A 22,143-nucleotide genomic window follows, 5' to 3' on the forward strand; every position below is an offset into this window, starting at 1 on the left:
TGCTTATTTGTTTTAAGATCTATAGGATCTCACAGCATGGAATCTTGCTTATAAAACAGCAGCAGCCCAGATTTCTGTTAGGCAGCTCATCAAATACAGCAATTAAACAAGTCCACCAAAATAATGCAGCTTCTATTCATAAACCTGTAATATGTGGCATGTAGGATATGACTCAAAAGTTGCATAACCCGACACTCTTCAGAGTGTCTTCTTCCATCATCAGATGCCTTACAAAACTACCAAGTTTAACACGCAGCTTGGGAGCTGAACATAAAAGGTTCTGAAAGGAAAACCTTGGTGCAGTGAGTAAAATAGTATGCATGTTGTGGTGGCAATTTCTTCCAGCAGCAACTATAACAAAGCCCCAGTTCCCTATCCACCCTTGTAAATAGCACCATCTGTTGATTCTAAGCAATATATAAACCAATATTTGTAGAAACATTTATCCACTATTAGATTGTTCTCCTGTATTACTTCATCCTGTTGAATTGTTAATGTTATTAGTCACAGAACACATATCAGTTGGACTGATACCATCTAATATTTATTTGGTTAACCAGTTAAATGTTCCCCCCCTCTGCTATTGCTTTAATAAACTAATTCTATCCCCATGGTACTTTCAGACAGTCATAGATTCACAGAATCATAAATTGTAGAGTTAGAAGGGACCCCGAGGGTTATTTCGTCCAACTCCTTGCAATGCACGAATCTTAACTAAAGCATCCATCACAGACAGTCATACAACCTCTGTTTGAAAAGCTGCGATGGTCCACCACCTTCCAAGGGAGTCCATTCCACTCCCACCTGGGAAAAGAAAGGAAAGCTCCCAGGTAAGAGATGGGAGGGTCCACCCCTTTCTGTATGAGATAAGGCAGGCATAGGCAAACTCAGCCCTCCAGATGTTTTGGGACTACAACTCCCATCATCCCCAGTTAACAGGACCAGTGGTCAGGGATGATGGGAGTTATAGTCCCAAAACATCTGGAGGGCCGAGTTTGCCTATGTCTGAGATAAATGTTAAGAGCTACATTTGAGATAGGACTCTGCATTTTCTTTTCTCTCTCTGTTCTTGTTTTTATCTAGATTAGTTTGTCTTTATTGTATTGTATTATGAAAAAACCTTAATAAAATTTTATGGGGCGCGGGGCGGGAATCAGCTGCCCCCCCCCGGTCTTCTTTCCCAGCCTTTTTGAAGATGGGGACAACATTTGCCAACCTCCAGTCTGCAGGGACCTCACCTGTTCACTAATAATTCTCAAATGTTATAGACAGAGGCTGTGAGTTTACACCTGCAAGCTCATTTAGTGCCCTTGGGTGCGGCTCAGCAGGTCCTGGAGATTTGAATTAATTTAAAGTAGCTACATGTTCCCTTGGGGACGCGGGTGGCGCTGTGGGTTAAACCACAGAGCCTAGGACTTGCCGATCAGAAGGTCGGCGGTTCGAATCCCCGTGATGGGGTGAGCTCCCGTTGCTCGGTCCCTGCTCCTGCCAACCTAGCAGTTCGAAAGCATGTCAAAGTGCAAGTAGATAAATAGGTACCGCTCTGGCGGGAAGATAAACGGCGTTTCCGTGTGCTGCTCTGGTTCACCAGAAGCGGCTTAGTCATGCTGGCCACATGACCCAGAAGCTGTATGCCGGCTCCCTCGGCCAATAAAGCAAGATGAGCACCGCAACCTCAGAGTTGGTCATGACTGGACCTAATGGTCAGGGGTCCCTTTACCTTTACCTTACATGTTCCCTTACCACCTCTTTTCCTATATTGGGCTGCAGCTCCCTCCTTGTGTCATTTATTCTGTTATCAGCAGGTTGGGCATTGCTTTTCTTTTGGGTGAAGACTGAGACAAAGTAGGTGTTGAACAGTTCCACCTTCTCTCTGTCACCCAAAAGCATTTCTCTGTCTTTTTTCCATCCTGCAAGACAACTTAATGAAAGGATATTTAACTGTTTCCCAAGCACTAAGAATAACATCACTAGGGGCTTTTGTAGGGAAGAACCTACTTCAGTGAATGCACTAAGTGGAATGAAAAAGTAGTGAGTATATATAACTTAAGGATGAGGAAACTGTGGCTCTCCATGTTGTTGGGTTCCAGTTTCCATCAGCCCCAACTGGCAGAGCCCATGATCAAGCATGATCAGAATGGTAGACAAGGAACATATGGGCAGGGCAGCAGATTCCCCATCCTGGATATAACTAAACACATACAGGGGCTGATATATATTAATCAGAACATTTATAGAATCGTAGAGTTGGAAGGGACCACAAGAGTCAACTAGTCAAACCTCACATTTTTTGTATGTGCAAAATGTGGCTACTCTATGGGAATTTAAACATTAGGCATACTTAGAAATCCTATATAAAACCCTCTCTTCAGCTGTAATGGATTCATTTTCTTTCCCTCAAGCTTCTAGGTACCATTCTTATTTATCCTGAGAATACAGTGGAAAGAAGGATCAATACTTACGCCATAAAGTACCTTTTCTTGATATAATACTGAGCTGTAAGATTTGTTCATGATGGGAAAACTAGCAATTAAAACAAACTTGAAGAAATGCAAAATATCAAATGGAAATATAAAAGTTAATCATGATCATGATCGTTATGCTTTCCATCCTGGGCATGATGCTAATATTTTACTTCTACTCACCATGAGAATTATGGCCATGCTAGCCCATTATTTAATATGAAAACAATCAGAGTATTGCAACTGCTGTGTAATCATTCAGTGTAGTCTAGACTAGAGGCCAGGGGAGAGACATTTTACTTGCCTGCAAACACATGTTTTGAATAATTACAATCCAAAAAGCTCTGGAGATTGAAGGGCTGAGGAATATCCTCTGAAAGCCCTTCAAAAACCAGAATATGTTCTGTAAAGTAAAATATCAAATCAAGCTCTTGTAGATGTTTGTAAGTATGTATTTATTACCTTATTAATTAATTTTGAATCACCCTTCTTGAATGCAGATCCAATGGCAAATCACAGACATTAAAATAAAGCAAGCCAAACAACCACAAGGTTGTAAAACCCAAACAAAACGAAATTCAACAAATGATAATGAACGATAAATACAGTAGCAATCCATAATAATAACTCTAAGGCATTGGACAGTCCAATCATAGTGCACCAACGACCTTGGAAAACTAGTGTATCTCAATCGGGGTACTTTGATTGTTGGGTACGTTGCTGAACATATCATGGGTAGACTGTTGAGAAATAAGTCTGAACCTCTTACTGTGAGGGTTTCACATATTACTATAAAGACTTGGTAGGGTAGCTATAAGCCAGATCTGATATTTCAAACCAATGTGATTGCCAAATGCTATAATGCTCTTTTATTTTATTTTCATTTTTTTTCAAAATGCTCTGTTCAATTATGTTTTACTTACGTAATACATGACGTCTAGATGGGCTTTTGACAAACAGATCAAATGACTAAGAAAGTGATTATGTTATCATGGTATATCATAGAATGATTTAAAATTGAAAACAAGCAACAAATCGTGTTGAATCAAATCACCACATAATCTGGATTTAAATGCTTTCTTTGCAATATCTGGTCAGGCTCCTAGAAGGTAGAGAGAACAAAACCCATTTCGATAAGTCACTTGGCCAACACTCTCTGCCCACAAGATCTATATAATAAAACATCTCTTCAACAACCTGTGACCTGCCAAGAATTAGAATTAAAATCCAGTAGTTAAATAAACTCAGATGCATCTTCATTACAACAGGTTTCATTTCTCACTGTGGAGGCTGCGCTTCATTTCAGTCTGCCCAGAAATGCATGGTAGGCAAGCTCTTCTATCAGCAAAATATGCCAGACTATGTCAGATCACAAATTCTTATAAATGGGAGCCTTCATTTTCCAATACCTGGCTAGTGACTATCATTAACCTGGTCACTATATCATAATGGTGGATGATAAAACAATGTGAAAGTTAAATCGAATAGTACAATAAAGAACTTGGAGGGTATAACCCTTTTTAAAGACCAGTGAATCATGTGATATGTTAAAATAGGATGATGAACTAAAAAGCAAGACAGACACAGTTTCTTTTTGATAGTTCGATGTTTCAGTCCTGATATTTTAATGAAAAGAATCCCCAAGTACCACAGTGGTACCTCAGGTTAAGTACTTAATTCGTTCCGGAGGTCCGTTCTTAACCTGAAACTGTTCTTAACCTGAAGCACCACTTTAGCTAATGGGGCCTCCTGCCGCGCCGCTGGAGCACGATTTCTGTTCTCATCCTGAAGCAAAGTTCTTAATCTGAGGTACTTTTTCTGGGTTAGCGGAGTCTGTAACCTGAAGTGTATGTAACCTGAAGCATATGTAACCCGAGGTACCACTGTATTTTTTTTTCCTATGGGAAGAAATTATTATTACTAATAATTCAGCAATATTAGGAATGCTGTCAATTGCACATGTATAAACATTCTCTCCCACACATTCACTTGCTCTATATCCTCACCTCAACCAAATTCCTGCTGGGATAGCAAGCAGCCCAGAAGAGTCATTTCTCAATCTGTGCAGTTCTATATTAAGAAACACGTGTGTCTCAACACAATGCGCTGCCTTGAATTTCAATCTGACAACTAAAGCAACATATTGGCAGAATAATTCTGCAGAACTCTGCCTACTCTAAGACAATATTCTACTGCAGTCACAGTTAACTGAGTAAGGGGGAAAAATAACATAGGAGAATGATTTGTCTTCATGCGCTACCAACACATGTGCTCTTTCTCTCCCTCTCTCTCACCTTATGTAACATTCCAGTGTCTTCTCAGAATCAGCTCAGTGAAATCCAGCTTGGATTTCAGGCAACAATATTACTGTCTAAACAGTTAAAAAACTCAAAACAAAACAATTATATTGTGTGTGTGATTTGAGCAGTTCAGCATGTAAAGGGTAAAGGTAAAGGGACCCCTGACCATTAGGTCCAGTCGTGACCGACTCTGGGGTTGCGGCGCTCATCTCGCTTTATTGGCCAAGGGAGCCGGCATACAGCTTCCGGGTCGTGGCCAGCATGACTAAGCCGCTTCTGGCAAACCAGAGCAGCGCACGGAAACACCGTTTACCTTCCCGCTGGAGTGGTACCTATTTATCTACTTGCACTTTTTTGGGGTGCTTTCGAACTGCTAGGTGGGCAGGAGCAGGGACCGAGCAATGGGAGCTCACTCCGTCGCGGGGATTCGAACCACCAACCTTCTGATCGGCAAGTCCTAGGCTCTGTGGTTTAACCCACAGCGCTACCTGCATCCCAGTTCAGCATGTAGTGGTGTGCAAATGGATGGATATTTAAGACATAGGCTTTTGCTTCAGGAAGTTGAACATTGAGTAGAACAAGAAATAGGACAGCAATATTTCTACAGTTAGTACCTGGTGATCAGGAAAACTGAAAGAGGTTAGGAAATGCTCATCATATATTAGGGGAAGCCAAACGTTCTTTCAGCATATTATAAATAATATTTATCCCAGCACATTGTAGTTGAATACTGGCCAATGCACTTCAAATGAGGTATCTTGTTTATTTATGATTTGCTCATACAATTTGAACACAATCACGGTGCTAGCTCAGGGGACCCTGTGGTTTCGTGCTAGATCAGCCACAGAGATTAATAACCTAAGAGGGTTTAGTCAGAAATGACTCCCATTGAATTTGTGGAGTTTGCTCCCATCAAGCATGCATAAGATTGCAACTTTAATTTGCTACAATAACCCTTTCCCCATTCAGGCATGGTAGCGCCACAACATGCAGTGTAAAGTGGTAGTTCGTCCATCCCCAATACACACTCCTTAAAATAAAATAGAGGGATTGGTGTAGAAATATTTCCAGAGTAAAAACAGGACAGATGGACTTGACACCTGCTTTGACATTTTCCAGATAAGGAATGGGGAGAGCAGCATAGCTTGGAGTTGCCATTAGGTCATCTGTTTCCTATCTGATATCTCCCATCACAATCACCTTCTCCATGTAGGACACCTTCAGGTATACAAGCTGAAACCTTTGTGTGGTTTCCCTGATATTTTTAAAAAAAGAATGCCTGGGGATGTTTGAAATAGTATATCATTCCAAAATGCACAAGCAGGTATGTGGCCTGTACAGCTGGTTTGTTTTCTTGGCTGCTCTTTGTCTCAGTTTGTTACCGTTATTTAATGATGTTTTAACTGGCAAGTATAAGACGCAGCTACAGTTCTTACAGTAGAACTATCAAAACATCCTTGTTTAAGTGTTGGTAGCTGCTGCTTGTACCGTACTTTTTTGTGATGTTTTTTACCATTAAAAGTATCTAAAAAATGGGGGGGGGGGAGTGTCATCTTATACATGGTTATTGCAGAGTTGTGACTGGGGATCGGTTGTTGCCGTGAGCAGGAGATTGCAAGTGGCAATTGGGTGGGTGATTATTGCATGCGGCAATGGCTGCTTCCGATTTGCTGCTGCTGCGGCAACTGGACAGACGATCTGCGTCTTCTTATCACACCGGGTGATGATTGGCAGATTACTCACGTTGCGCTCGTCATTCTGGCGGGTAAATGTTCATTTGCAATCCACCCCCCTCCCACAAAAAAAGCTCCACAGCTCTGGGCAATCCCCTCCCAAAAAAACCAGCTCAACAACTCAATAACTGGGCAATCCTTCCCTGGGCAATCTCCCCCCCTTTTCTTAAATTCTAGACCCCGGAAATAAGGGTCGTCTTATACATGGGGGCATGTTATACATGGAAAAATACAGTATTTCACAGGACTATGTAATGTTGCAATATTGCAATGTCCACAGGTGACTTTCCCTATGCAGCAGTCTACAGCAGCGGTAAGTATCCGACCTGAAGTAGCAGCATGCTACTCATGAGCATACCTCAAAGTAGAGAATAAAACAGGCTTACATTGAGCTGCAAGTCATCTGTCCACTGGCCAATCAGATGGTAGCCTGGAGCGCTGGTGTTTGTTGCTTGGTATTGAAAGATGTCGTAACGCCCTGGTGCATCACCATTCTTATTAAACATCACTGGAGTGCCAGCACTGCCTGAGGAAGGAAGTCAAGCAAAAGGAAAGAGAGAAAAGACCCAACACTTTACAATATTTCCTTTTGTTGTGTACTGAGTTGAATAGGATCCAAAATGCAACAGTCTGATTGGTCCTAGAACAATAGGATCCAAAATGTAGTAGTCTGATTGGTCCTAGAACAATAGGATTCAGAATGCAGCAGTCTGATTGGTCCTAGAACAATGCAGCAGCATGATTGGTCCGCAGGAGCCACCCAATCCAGCTCCAGGTGGAAGTGAATCCGCAACCTGATTGGCCTACAGGAGAATCCCGGAATTATCCAGTCACGTGCGGCCCATTGTGTAAATAATGTATATAAAGCAGATATTTTGGAAGAACTTTCATTCCTCATTACTATGAGCTGAATAAAGACATGAAATCCACACTCGACTCGGAGTATATTTCACCTGTCTTTGTTCTCTGGTAGTTGAAGAGCTTTTAGGATGGGATTACAGCTCGGACAGCAACCTCCCATCACTGTACATTTTAAATGAACATTTTAAAACACCCTTCCCTGTCTTCTCTTCTGTCATTTTTGGGATTCATTATCCTGACTCCCCCCGCCCAATGCCAGCTAGCTGAAACACATAGAAGTCTTGGTTCCAGCATAATTCATACATATGACCCAGTATATGAGGTGGGTCCATTCCACTACAAAAATAGGGGGATTCTTGGGTGGAAATCTGTGCGGTGAATGGAACTTCTTTGATTATTGTGTTTTCCCTCAGAAAACATTCCATCTGCTTCAAAGAGATATTGCCACCAGAAGACAGTGAATCTTGACTAGCATCCAGAAATAGCTTCTTCCTCCAGAATATGTTCTTATTCCAGTAATCAACACAGTTCTGAAGTGAAAAACAGAGGAGACTGGGGAAAAGCTGTTCCTGATTTATCCTTAAGTTCATCTTCCCTTAGTCTCTTTCAGGAAAATAAAAGTAACAGAATACCACTAGCCCACTAGCCTAGTGAGCATACCACTAGTCCAGATCCAGATATAACCCTAAGCCAAATCATGGCTTAGATTTGGGTTCTGCAGCAGCTTTCACCTTTTTTTGTCCCAGCCAGCTAGCCAGCCAGCCCTGTATACTGTGTACCAAGTTCCCTTGAAGGCAACACAAATCGCTTTGCTTTAAAAATGTTTATCAGGATTGGGAAAGGGTCAGGTAGTTAATCTGAACCAAATCTCTGAGATGGATGGATGGTTGTGGACTCACCGTTGAAGTTAACACTGCGGATGTACTTCAGCAGCTTCTTGCCCCCTGCATGTTCCATCTCTGGGCAGACACCAGAATAATCACTGCACAGATCCTTGTTCATCTGATGGAGGGCATGAGCCATGGCATAAACAGCATCGATCACAAACTGAACTCTCCCCTCCTGCTCATAGTGGGAGTCTTTCCCAATTCTCTCCTGTCCTGCACAGTTAAAGAAATACACACAAAAGATATCTGTTGAGGAATAGAATTATTCCCATGATTAAAGTGCCATGTCCATTTCAAAAAGCACTGATGAGAGAGAGAGAGAGAGAGAGAGAGAGAGAGAGAGAGAGAGAGATATTTTTGGAAGTTTTTTTATATAGTTTTAACACACAAAGCTCATTATCGTGAATAAGACCAGCTCAAGGAGTACTAATTAAATTATCTGAAATATATTTAATTGAAGAAGAAGCACAAGCAAGCTGCATTTTAAAGATAACTGCTTTTAGTTTTAACATAGTCTGAAAGTTAACCAGACCCCCCCAAAAGTAGCCCATCTGGCCCAGGGCTCTGGGTTGTATCTGACTTAAGTCATACGCAATGCTCACCTATTGAAATCAGTTGACGTAAGTTAATCAGGTCCATCAAGTTCAAAGGGCTGACTTTGTAGGATACAACCCTTTGATTGGCAGGGGCCTGGTTCACATATTACAGTAAGCCAAATGTGTGGGTTCCCAAAGAGGAGCTCACAACAGCTTTACTCCATCCCAGAATTGCCTACAGGCTTCTGGTTTGCAAGGGAAGAGCTTAACCACAAGCCTGGGTTCAAGCAATATGATAATTCAAACTTTGGCTTAGCTTAAAAAGGTAAAGGTAAAGGGACCCCTGACCATTAGGTCCAGTCATGGCCGATTCTGGGGTTGCGGCGCTCATCTCGCTTTATTGGCCGAGGGAGCCGGTGTACAGCTTCCGGGTCATGTGGCCAGCATGACTAAGCCACTTCTGGCGAACCAGAGCAGCGCACGGAAATGCCGTTTACCTTCCCGCCAGAGCGGTACCTATTTATCTACTTGCACTTGGACGTGCAGGAGCAGGGACCGAGCAACAGGAGCTTACCCCATTGCGGGGATTCGAACTGCTGACCTTCTGATCGGCAAGTCCTGGGGTCTGTGTTGTTGTTTTTAAAAAAAAAAACTGGGGAAAGAGAAAAGTGTCTTCAAGCTCTAATTTGGGAGCCTGTACATTTGTGTGATTCTGGTAAGCCAAGCTTACCAAGTGATGTGAACCAGCCCAATGTGTGCTCTAACATTGAGCTATGAGACTCACATTTAAAGCAGCCCAGGAGAATCCCAGGAACTGCAGTTTGCTGAGGGTGCTGGGGATTGTAGCTCTGTGAGGGGTAAACTACGGCTCCAGGGACACTCTGTATGTGCTTTAAATGTGTGGTGTGTATGCAGCCTGAGCCTCTGTTCCAACTCCAGAATGAAGATACCTACAGTGTCGTGCACATTCAGCTACTGTATTTGTCTGTTAAAACCAAAACCAAAAATACCCCTACAATATGCAACAAATAATACTTATCTGAATGGGAAGAAATCTTGCTTTTTTATTTTTAAAAAAGAAAAAAGACACACTTCCAATTTTGAAGTCTGATGGTATGCATGCTTTTCAAATCCCAGACTCTTAATTTAAAGATGCAGACAGATTTGAGAAGGGAAGAGTAGTTTCTGTGGCAAACTGAAGGGTGCTCAAGAGAATTTGGTTAACCAGCAATCTGGGGGAGTGTGGTGCGTATGTAATTCAAGAGGCCTTCCTTTCGTCTCCCCCCAAGGGATAAAAAGAGTTCATCTGAATTCATAGAATGCTATTCAAATGTTGCATTAGCAATGCAGAAATCCATTCTATTCCCCCCAACTTCTACTGTTAAAAGAAGTCCTGCTGTTTTCAACCCATAAGAAGGAGGTGTATTTCTTTTTTCTTTTCTTTTTTCTTTTTTAGGACACCATGGTGCTGGTTTATAAAACCAGCACACATTTATGTATATATTCTTTAGTGACTAGAGTGAAGGCTTGAGGGTTGTCCACAAAAGTGCAGAGCTTATTTTCACCTTTCAATCATGTACATGGGTAAACAAACACAGAAAAGGTTTCCAATGAAGTATGGAAATGTTCTTCCATAGGCAGATTGTTTACATTGAATTTTCTCCCCAAGGCTGTGTACCCAACTTCACGATCTTGTGGCGACAGTGAGCACCACTTGTAGCGATGGCTAGTCCTGTTTCACTGCCTGAGGTGAAACAGAAAGATGCCATCCCTGCCCTACCAAAGCCTTGCTTTGCACAGAGTTGCACAGCAGTGGCTCCAGCAAATCTCACCAATGCCACCACTGTGCACCCTGTGGTGGTTGGGATGCCTGCAGGGGCACCCACCCATGGGATTCTGTTGCCTGAGGCAACTACTTCAGTCTGCCTCATGGGTGGGCAGGCCGGCCCTGGCCACTTGGCTTTATGTCAGGCGTCAGGGAATCCAATCCCCCCACAACAGGCTGCCAGGAATAGACAAGGGAAGCTCTTACCAATGTTTTTTATTCAATATTCACAGAGAGAGGCTTAGAAATGCAGCCTCTTGGAATAATGGCATTGCTCTGAGTAATCTCCACCCTCCTTCTCTCCTCAATCATCAACAGCACCACCCACCTTACGTTGGCTACTTAGGGCCATTTGCCTCTGAGCCCTTTGCTCTCTTACTTTCAATGCTCGCTGGGTTCTAGGGGGGTCTGGAATACTTTCTACCAATGACATGTCAGCCAGCTGCTCTGGCTCTACTCCCCCCCCTCCTCTACCATTATTTCCCAACTTTGCCCCTCATCTACCTCTGAGCCGCAACCTTCTGCAAACCACTGTTGTAAATCTATACGATCTTCCGTATAGAGGAGGGGGAGGCGGTCTCCACCATTCCTCCTCTGTCCAGTCCCTGACACTTTAGAAGATCTGAATTCAGATGCCTGCTCAGCCATCAAGAATTCACTGAGCCTTTTCAGGAAAGAATTAGCCTTCCTTACTCCTTCATCGGTTATGTAGGCAATTGTATCACTGATGTTGAAGAAATAGCTAAAGACAGTAAAGCAGCCAATGTGCTGAAAAAGCACTAGAGAAATGTTTAATAATAAATCAGGGATTGACAAATGCTCTGACACAGAATAATAATGAAACTGGTGAAGCTTGCTGCTGCTCTTGGGAGCTTGTTGCCAAGCGCACCAAAGAGAAAACTGATGCGTTAAGTTATCCGGCAAAATCCATAAATATGGTGGTGTCAGAACTGTATGGGTATCCTGGGTCAAGAGGCAATTTAGATTCAGGAATTGCAGTGGGCAATGGGGAACATGCCCCTCTACTTCCCTATGCACCTCAAGTTAGGGGTGATGTTTACACTCCACTTGGATGCATACACATGCAGCCGCCATTTTTTATATTTTCTTGCCACTCAGAACTGGGGGCAGTGGTGGGGAGAGATGATATGAATCAGGCCACTGCATGTATCAGCATCCATGAGGCATGTCACACCATGCATTAGTTTAATGGATGATGCGGCAGGTGGGCTCATACCTCCACCACCAGAAATTGCAGCCACCTAGAAGTATTTATTTTAAGTCTAAGAATACTAAGCAAACGAACATAAAAAGAGTCCTGCTCAATCAGATCAAAGACTTGCATCTTGTTTTCTACGGTGGCCAGTCAGATGCCTTTAGGAAACCCACAAGCAGGATATGAAGGCATGAACTATCTGCCATGTTGCTTTCAAGAAAGTGGTATTTTGATGGCATACAACCTCTGATCCTGGAAGCAGTGAGTATAGTCAAGACACGGTATAAGGGACATGGGTGGCACTGTTGTCTAAACCACTGAGCCTCTTGGGCTTGCCAATCGGGAGGTCGGTGGTTCAAATCTGTGTAGTGGGGTGAGCTCCTGTTTCTCTGTCTCAGCTTCTGCCAACCTAGCAATTTGAAAGCACACCAGTGCAAGTAGATAAATAGGTACCGCTGCAGTGGGAAGGTAAATGGCATTTCCATGCACTCTGACTTCCATCACGGTGTTCCGTTGTACCATAAGCCATTTAGGCATGCCGGCCACATGACCCGGAAAGCTGTCTGTGGACAATGCCGGTTCCCTCTGCCTGAAAAGTGAGATGAGCACCGCACCCCATAGTCGCCTTTGACTGGATGGACTTAAACGTCCAAGGGTCCTTTACGTTTCTCTTTCCCTTATAGGCAAGAAAAGCTAGATGTCAAGCACGGCCCATGCAAACAGTTTGCAGCTGAATATAATTCACTGCACATTCATTTTGAACCAGTGCCTTCAGATGAATGCTTGCTGGAATTGGAATATTCTCATTGAATACAACACCCCAATATGCTTAACAACAGATTTGCATTGAGCTAGTTATGGCACTGTGGCATACACAACAGCAGCAACAAGCATATTTTACTCCCACTGCCCCACACATTTGTTCCAGCTGATGCCTTTTATCTTCATATAACATTGTGTGAGGCAGGCTCCAAATGTGGCAAGCTGCAGGACTCCGCTTGAAGAGAGGTGCTATGATTAAGATATTCCCTGGGTTAAAGCTCAATTATAATTCACAACAGGACTAGCCATGATTAATTTCTCTCAACTAATCCAAGAGGGTGAAAAATGGCCTGAGCTTTGATAATTCACCAACTGTCCCTTTTTTTATTATCATGCCGCGCCATACTCATTGATTACAGAGTGTATGACATTGCAAGGCAGTGACATTACAGTAGTATCAAAATTGTCTTTCTCTGAGATCCAGAACCAAATCTGTAATGCAGTGGAAAAAGCACACCAAGAGACTCAGAGAAGCAGTCTTAGAATTTGAAAATGAAGACAAACAGGATTTAATTAGCCACACTAAATTTGAGGTCATATGTGGCAAACTGAAAGGGTGGGTGAGCGGAATTTAGTGTTGCAGCTGTGAAAGTGTAAATGAAACCTTCTTAAAGGGATGTGGGCACTTCCTAGGACAACAAACTGGCAGAAAGCATGGTTAAATCTGGAATTATTAAAAGACAGAGAAGATCAGGCTCTGAGTGAGGAAAAATTTGTATGTTTTCTGGAAGACCTTCATCTGGTCCCAACTCTTGGAGAGGTGTTGTTGGCGTGATTGCCCTCACCTGTAGGCAATCAACAGAGCCAGGAAAATGGGTAATTGTGCAGTGGCACAAAAGGTGCAACTATGGAATGGTTGGGTGATACGGCACCCCATCATCACTTTTGACCAGGAGGCCTTGTTTCACAATGATGGCATTCACCTTTCCAATTGGGGAAATGGTATTTGGCTGGTTGACATAGTGGAGGGCATTAGAGATTGGTTGCAGGTGTGAGGGTGTTGCTGAGCCCCTTTGGCTCGAGTGGCAGTTAGGCATTGGGTAAGCCTTTGTTTATGAGAGAGGAGGTTGTACCCTCCATCTGCCCCTCCTTGATAAGGGTATCCTGTTATAGGGATCCGGGGGTGTGGATCCCGTCCGAAGCCTGGGCGTGGGCTAGGGCCATGCCACAACCCATTGGGGACCCTGGGGGTGCGCTGATTTGATGTACCATATTTTTTGCTCTATAAGATGCACCAGACCACAAGACACACCTAGTTTTTGGAGGAGGAAAACAAGAAAAAAATATTCTGAATCTTAGAAGCCAGAACAGCAAGAGGGATCGCTGCGCAGTGAAAGCAGCAATCCCTCTTGCTGTTCCGGCTTCTGGGATAGCTGTGCAGCCTGCTTTCGCTCCATAAGATGCACACACATTTCCCCTTACTTTTTAGGAGGGAAAAAGTGAGTCTTATAGAGCAAAAAATATGGTATGTCACAGGGCTCCCCCACTGGTGGTTTACCCTTAGTGGGACGCCCTGCAGGCGGGCAGGAGTCATAATATACTGTAGTCTGGTTTCACCAATGCCTAAGCCTAACTGCTCACATCTGTAACCAATAAAGTTGTGGGCTATTTTATTAAACTTACCTAAATATTTGTGTCTGTGTGTTTATTATCTAAGGAAACTGTGGGGTCTGGGACTTCGTCATGCAAAGGAATGTCCTCACTTACTAACCTTCAAAAATGTTTGGGCATCGTGTCAACAAATAGCAGTCATTTTGACACCTAGCTGTGTTAACTTGTTATCTGCCACCCTGAGTTCTATACTGGAAGAAGGGCAGGATATAAGAAGCTTGCTTTAGGGGGGAAAATGTACAGAGGGTGACCGCAGTTGAACCATGGAGCTTTCAAAATGTTTTGGCAAAGACTGTCTCCTAAAACTAAAACCTTACATTATTGTGGGCAGGTCCTTTATGGATGGGCAATTTTGAAACCAGGAAGAAAAGCACGAAATTGACAAATTTTGGTGGAATTAAGCACTGGGATTCCCCAGAGATCTGATCAGAAGGTCGGCGGTTCAAATCCCCGCAACAGGTTGAGCTCCCGTTGCTCAGTCCTAGTTCCTGCCAACCTAGCAGTTCAAAAGCACGTCAAAGTGCAAGTAGATAAATAGGTGCCACTCCAGCGGGAAGGTAAACGGCGTTTCCATGTGCTGCTCTGGTTTGCCAGAAGCAGCTTAGTCATGCTGGCCGCATGACCCGGAAGCTGTACGCCGGCTCCCTTGGCCAGTAAAGTGAGATGAGCACCGCAACCCCAGAGTTATCCGCGACTAGACCTAATGGTCAGGGGTCCCTTTACCTTTACCTTTAATTGGAGTTGGGGAGCAATAAAGTACTTGTGAATTCCAAACTATGCAAGATGGTGAAACCCCCAAAAGACTTTGGATAACTACAAGGGGATTTCCAAATGGCTTGCCTGGATAACAAAATGACAGATGAGATTCACTTATATAAACACAAAGTGACTGCTTCAAATATACATTAATGGGGTCCAAATTAGCAGTGGCTGTCCAAGAGCTATTTGGGTCATGGTGTACAGCTCACTAAAAACATAAGCTATGTGCAGCAGTGGTAAAAGGGGGTGTGGTAGAAATTCTTAAGGAAGCGACGGAAATGTACAAGTGTCATGACACCTTTGTGCTGTGTCCTGGCCTGCCAATGAGCCTATTTGGCCGGGTGGGACAGTTATTACAGCACCAAGGAAAGCTCCTCATGACAACATGCTCCAACAGGAGTTGGACGTGATCTGAGGTCTTTTGCACTTCTGCCTCTAGTCCACCTCTCTTGCACTGTGTTAACAAATTGTAGACCTTTAATGGTTACAGAGGTGAGATCTGGTAAATGACATATATAGTGGTACCTCGGGTTACAGATGCTTCAGGTTACAGACTGCTAACCCAGAAATAGTACCTCAGGTTAAGAACTTTGCTTCAGGATGAGAACAGAAATCATGTGGCGGCAGCAGGAGGCCCCATTAGCTAAAGTGGTACCTCAGGTTAAGAACAGTTTCAGGTTAAGAACGGACCTCCAGAACGAATTAAGTTCTTAACCCAAGGTATCACTGTATATGGATGGCTACTGATTTCATTCCAAGTGCACCCAGGGCTGCTGAACAAGGTGTTATTACACACACACACACACACACACACACACACACACACCTTCATAGAGCAAGTCCCCTGCATCCAAAGGAACTGCTGTATCTTTGCTGGGTCAAGACACACATTTTTAAGAAATATAATTCAGAAAGAAGGTTCCTTCTTTACACCAGTAAATAAGGGCTGCTTTGCACATTATTCACAGCCCAACATTGTACACACACAAGGCACCCTAGCCAACCACATGTTTCCAAAAATGTGTTCATTGCAGTCATGCTTGACATGTTTACACTCACATTTGTGTGTGTGTGTGTGTGTGTGAATCCAAACACATGATAGGATAAATAGCCCTGAAGAGGAGGTTTCAACTGAAGTTTATAAGTATTTTCCTGCATTATGCTAGCTGTGATAGAAGCTGGAATACAATCAGTCCACACATTCAAACTTTCAGTTTGTAATCACTTGATAAACAAATCTATTTTTATTCTTCTGCCCTGTGAATTGAGGATTGCATTTACTGGGTATATTTTGTCAGTAATGGTATTCAGAGCAATATCAGGCAGATATGAAGGCAAGCAATATCATCAGTTCATCTGCCTGTGTGAAGAAACTTGAGAAAACCATAGACTTTGGCCTATGCAGAAATCCTCCTGAAAAGCAGTAAACTATCTTGAGGAATCAGTCCCACAGAACAGACCACTGGCTGCAACAGTTGTGAGGAATGGAAGGCAAGGCTGATAAGTTTGGTCCCATATGAAATATGCACCATGTTTTAACTTTTATATTATGTGCTGGCAGAATGGAAATGCACAGGTATAGTAATGTTGAATAATGATGTCAAGGCATCAAGAGGAGGGCCAAACCCAAACCATTGCAGAGCACTAGGTTTGACCTGTCAAATACTGGACTTAGACAATAATGTTGTTATGTGTTCAGTAATTTGCAATGATTGCTATATACAGTGTATAACGGAAATAAAGTGCATTGTTCACCAATTTAGCCCTGCTTCTGCTTGCCGTTCCTTCCTCTGTTGGATCCACTGTGCCAAATTATAGATTGTATCTCTTATTTATCCTCTTGTGCTCTGTAAAGCGTTGAGCATGTTGACTACGTAAGTAAGAAATAAATGGACCAAAAGAATGAAACATCAAATTCCTCTGTCCATTAGAATGCTCTCCTGGTACTCCACAGATCGGCAATATATTTTTCCAGCTTTAAAATATAGTTCTACTCATGAATCATCACTTGTTCCTTATACTTTTATAGCAGATAACTGCTCAAGCTTAACCACAAGCTAGAGCTAAAATGGAAAAAAAAGGATCCTTGTCCCATGACAATTCTCCTAAATGTTTGATGCCACTTAGTATTCACGTCTGGTGGTGTGACAAAATGGAACCAGAGAGTGCTTTGGCATTGCAGCTAGAATGAGTCAGCTCTTGAAAGATAAATGTACTTGATGTAAGACCCGGAATGCTGTGCAAAATGGCTGAGTCTGCTTTGTGTCATCTTATATGGGAACAGTCATGACTTTTTCAATGAGAAAGTGGCAGGACTTCTGAACATCATTCCTCAAAGCTCTACAGCTAAGCTTTTGTCATGGGCTCTCTCTTTCAAACTCTGTCCTGCCTAACCTCCACAAAGCACATTGCTTCAGGTAAGTAGCAAGTAGAAATATCACGAGATCAAGACTGATTTTAAAATGTCACTGAGAATAGGCTAATGGATACTCAACAATGTACTGCTGGGAGCCTTTTGAACCTCTTCTTGGCCCCTGGCAGAGCAGACTAAAGCTGCAATCAGCACTTTATTCCAATTCCCTGATGTTTCCTTACCTACTAATTTTTGCATTTTATACAATGTAAGATCCACTACCAGAATCTAGTGGAAACTTAGTGTTTATTTCTGTGTTAATTTGTGTGTGTGTGTGTGTGTGTGTGTGTGTGTGTGTACACACAAGCAGGCAGGCAGACAACATTTGCAACCCTGTTAACCTGGAAAATTATGGAACAAAATCTGGGGTGGTATTCTGGCATACAGTTCTTTCCTGTTGTTTTCATGTATGAATCACTGGGGAACAGAAGCACACATGGGTATGGCAGGGTGGTGGTGGTGACACAACATGTCCAATGACATCTGCTGTTGTGTCACACCATGCTCACTGTTGTGAATGAAATTTAGCATGCCATGGCGGTATATTGATAAAAGAAAAAATCCACAATTCTGTAACACCATCTACAATGCACTGTAAAAGAAATGGTAGAAACCAGTACAGAAGTGCTAGCTGTATTAACAGGAAAGCTAACATGTCTGAATCCACCCTAAGCACAGCAATGGGTGTTTGGGAATCCCACTGGTACTACTAAGTCAGTAAGAGCTGCTGTGCCATTCTTGAATCTACTGGTGAACCAGAGCAGTGCATGGAAATGCCGTTTACCTTCCTGCCAGAGCGGTACCTATTTATCTACTTGCACTTTAACATGCTTTCAAACTGCTAGGTTGGCAGGAGCAGGGACCGAGCAATGGGAGCTCACCCTGTCACGGGGATTCAAACCGCCAACCTTCTGATCAGCAAACCCTAGGCTCTGTGGTTTAACTCATAGTTAGAGCAGCATAGCCTTTTACAATGTGTGTTTGCGTGCATAGTGGACACTGCATCAACTGGGATGCTGGGGGACGTCTGTGGAAATGTTCGTCCCTATGAACTTGCATAGTGTTTCTACTTGGAAACACTCTTATGTCTGTGTGCGTGCGGTGAATGCAAAAGGTGTGCAAAGAGCGTTAGAGCATACAAAGAGGGAATTAGGGCATCTTTCCTTTTATGTTCACTGCATAGCAGTGGGAACATCTAGGCCATATTCACTGAATGCTCCATTCAATAAGACACAAGTGCCTAATGTTAAGCCATAAAAAAATAATCTATTGAATAAAAGCAAACACCCATCCTGTCCAACACCCACAGCAGCAAGCCAGGTGTCTCTGAGAAAGATCAGAAGTAGGCCACAAAGGCAATACCTTTCCCTGATATTGCTCCCTAGCAACCAGAATAATTAAAAACACACCCCTTATTCAGCATTCTTTTTGCTGAACAGTCTAAAAATATATATTAAAAATGCCCATGATCTAATTAAATAGGTTAGTAACACTGCCCATGATAATGGAATGTAGCGTGAGTACAAAAGCAATATAATATCTTTAGGTAATGAATACATTCAACAGAAGTACACATGACGGCATGATGCAGCCTGTATCATTTTGGTTATGGTGCTAGCAACATAGGAGTCCATTGGTCCATCTTGTTCAGTACCATCCACACTGAGTGGCAGTGGATCTCCAATGTTTTAAGCAAGATTCTTTCCTAGTCCCACCTGCAGATGCAGTAGATTGAACCTAAGACCTTCTGCATCCAAAGCAGCTGCTTGGCCCCACTGAGCTGTATCTGTTCCCCAAGCATCAGCTTTGGGTTTCTCCAAGACGAGAGATTGCCATTGCCACAAAGGGGCTTTACATTAAAACCAAATATTTGAAATGTGGATACATTTTAGAAGCATCAACTTTAGCAAATAACACCACTGCAATTTTAGACACATTTTCACAGTCCTATAACCCTGAAAGGTTTGTTTTCTAAAACAAAAATCTCACAGATCATTAGTCAGTTGTTATTATTATTTTGACCTTTATTGGCATAAAGTCTATTATCGAGTCAAATGTATTTGGAGAACGAGTCGGCACTTCTCCCTGGCATTATGCTTCATTGCCACCCCCAGTCCTCATATTATCACAATATCCTCATTTCATTTATGTTTTTTTTTTGGTTTTTTTAATTGCAGGGGAGTGATATAAGAGGAAAGGGGCTCATAAGAGAATGTGTTGCTAAGTTGTATGTTACTAAGTCACCATTTTTGGTCTTATACATATCTTCATCCTTGACTGCATCCTTTAAGGACACCCACAGTTTTCTAGTTCTAGGTCAGCCCCCATCTGGCTTAGCCAATGGTCTGAGATAATGGAAGTCAAAGTGCAACAGCACCTGAGAACACAAGGTGGAAGGACACAGTTTGAGATAATGAAGAAGAAAAAAACCATTTTCTCTCCAATTCAATGAGTATGACCTCCCTTTGTTCTTCTTATCGGAAATCAGATTTCCTGTTACACTCTTTTGCATTCCCTCCCTTTCTATTCAGCTGATTGTTCTGATGTTATGAAATCTTTAAAAACGGTTATCTTGAAACATGTAAGATATTAAAAGGAGATAAGATGATACAGAGAAGCATGGTTTTCAAAAAGCATCTACAAAGAGAAAACAACTCAGATTCTAACAGACAGATGAAATATATTCAGACATTTGAAAAAATAATAAAGCTACCAACTGGTCATTCATCTTTTTTTTTAGCTGGCCTGGTCAGTTTAGGAGAATTTGGGCAGAAAACAGATGGCTCATAATGGAAGCAAGACAGTGTCTTGTCCTTTCACTGGTTTTTGAAAGTTCTACAAAGAAGTATTTATTTTGTACGCTCACTTCTTGTGTGCATACGTCTAGCAGGTAGGGGAGGACCAGAAGAAGGTGTGAGCATGCAACACTGAATGAGCAAAGTTCAAAATCTCTTGGCTGCCCAGTCGCTGTGACTAGCAGCGAGGTAGAGTTTGGAGATTTGCTTCACTCATATGCCAGTGCATTTGCTCCTTCCAGAAGGTGTAGTGAGAAGCTAAGACAAAGGAGAGAGTCTGAGCAGGGTGGGAAGCTTTGCCTACTGGCCAGTTGGAGAACTTGGTGATGTCCATAAATCTCATTGCAGACAGCAGTAGGACAAGCCTGACTGTGGTTTTGCTCGTGCTGCCTTTTGGCCAGCAGCAGCCACTACCACATCTGTACCGTGACTGTAGCAGTGAACGTCATGGCAGCAGCTGCACACATGGAAGTGATAGAAACAGCAGTAACAGAGATCTCCAGAATGGCATGGAGCAGCCTCAGCAAGCGGTGTTGAGGTCCTGGACTAGTTTCCTGTCCTCTGCTGCATATGTGTTGTGCTCCATTTGTGCCAAATTCCTTTGGCGTGTCTGAGGCTGGCTGACTATTGGGTTACTTGTGTTGGATTGTTGCAGCAAATTGTCCCTGCCTCAGTGTTTCCCTTAAGAAAAACTGGAAATGCTTTCTGTCCTGCATTTGTTTGTACATAGGTGTTCGTTTTACCAGTGACTTGTTAAGGTTCAGCAAGGTTCGTCTCCCTGAGTTCCCTGATCTGGATTCATAGTTAGCCGTTGCTTTGTTCTAGTGACAGCCTTGAAGCGGTATTCTTATATCTTGTGGGAGTGAATTCCAGAGGTTGTGTAGAAAGTCCTTCCTTTTGTTTCCCCTGAATAGTCTAACAGCTTCAACAGATGGCCTTGGTTCTAGTAGTAAAAGAAAGGGAGGGGGGGCTTATCCTAATGTCTAATATGGATTTTTTTATTTGCCTCATCTTCGAAAATAAAGTGCCCCATATGTTGCAACCTGAAAATGCAGTTGTTTGACAGCTTACTGGAGCAGAATATCATCATCGTATTAACCCACTGCTGTTAGATCCTGGTCTAGGTTCCTGGTGCTGAGACCGGTGTACAAACCCTATACAGCTTGGGACCAGGCTATCTACATGATCATCTCACCCTTTGTATACCCAGCTGATCACTGCACATTGCAAGAGAGTTCCTTCTGCAGACACCATCTTATCTGGATATCTGTTCCATATGATGCAGGAATTGGGCCTTTAGTGTGCTGCTACTTACTCTTTGGAAAAGCTCCCCCCCCCAATTAAATAACAGATAGGCAAAATTTCTACTGTGTCTTCAGTGCGTTTGGAAGAACTTCATTTTTCAACAACGAAATGCTTTAATGGTGCTTTATGTGCTAACAGCATAAACTGCCCTGATATTTTATGATATGGTGGTATAGAAACACATTTATTTGTAACAGTCTATCTCTACATTGGATTTGAAATTGATTTCATACATGAAATTGTTTTGCATGTGATTCTATTTTCATATCACTTCAATAGGTTTCATACGGATTGCTCAAGTTAATGAAGGCTGGACTAGGTTTCTGGTCAGTGATGGACCACCACTGAACCACCTCCCTGTCTCTGGGTTGAACCTGCTAATTGGACTGCGCACCTGGTCCTTCAGAGGCACAATTACCCAATTCAGGACCAGGGAATCCTCTACACCTGCCCGCTTCCTGTCCCCCCAAAACCGTACTTCTGTCTTGTCAGGATTCAACCTCAATCTGTTAGCTAATAATAATAATAATAATAATAATAATAATAATAATAATAATAATTTTATTTATACCCTGCCATTCCCGGTTCAAAAACCAGGCTCAGGACAGCTAACAACAA

General features: G+C 42.7%; 1 protein-coding gene across 3 annotated transcripts in view; it reads right to left on the bottom strand.

The window, feature by feature from the left end:
• The window catches only part of GRM7 (glutamate metabotropic receptor 7), a 382,004-nt gene that overhangs the window by 107,915 nt on the left and 251,946 nt on the right, over nt 1-22,143 (bottom strand). For all 3 annotated transcript variants that reach the window (XM_053378124.1, XM_053378122.1, XM_053378123.1), the window contains exons 6-7: nt 8,256-8,456; nt 6,882-7,021 (exon numbers count right to left, since the gene is read on the bottom strand). In XM_053378124.1, coding sequence (XP_053234099.1) covers nt 6,882-7,021; nt 8,256-8,456 — 341 coding nt within the window. The remainder of the gene's footprint in view (nt 1-6,881; nt 7,022-8,255; nt 8,457-22,143) is intronic.

Source organism: Podarcis raffonei, chromosome 2 (assembly GCF_027172205.1).
Source record: "Podarcis raffonei isolate rPodRaf1 chromosome 2, rPodRaf1.pri, whole genome shotgun sequence".
Lineage (NCBI taxonomy): Eukaryota > Metazoa > Chordata > Lepidosauria > Squamata > Lacertidae > Podarcis > Podarcis raffonei.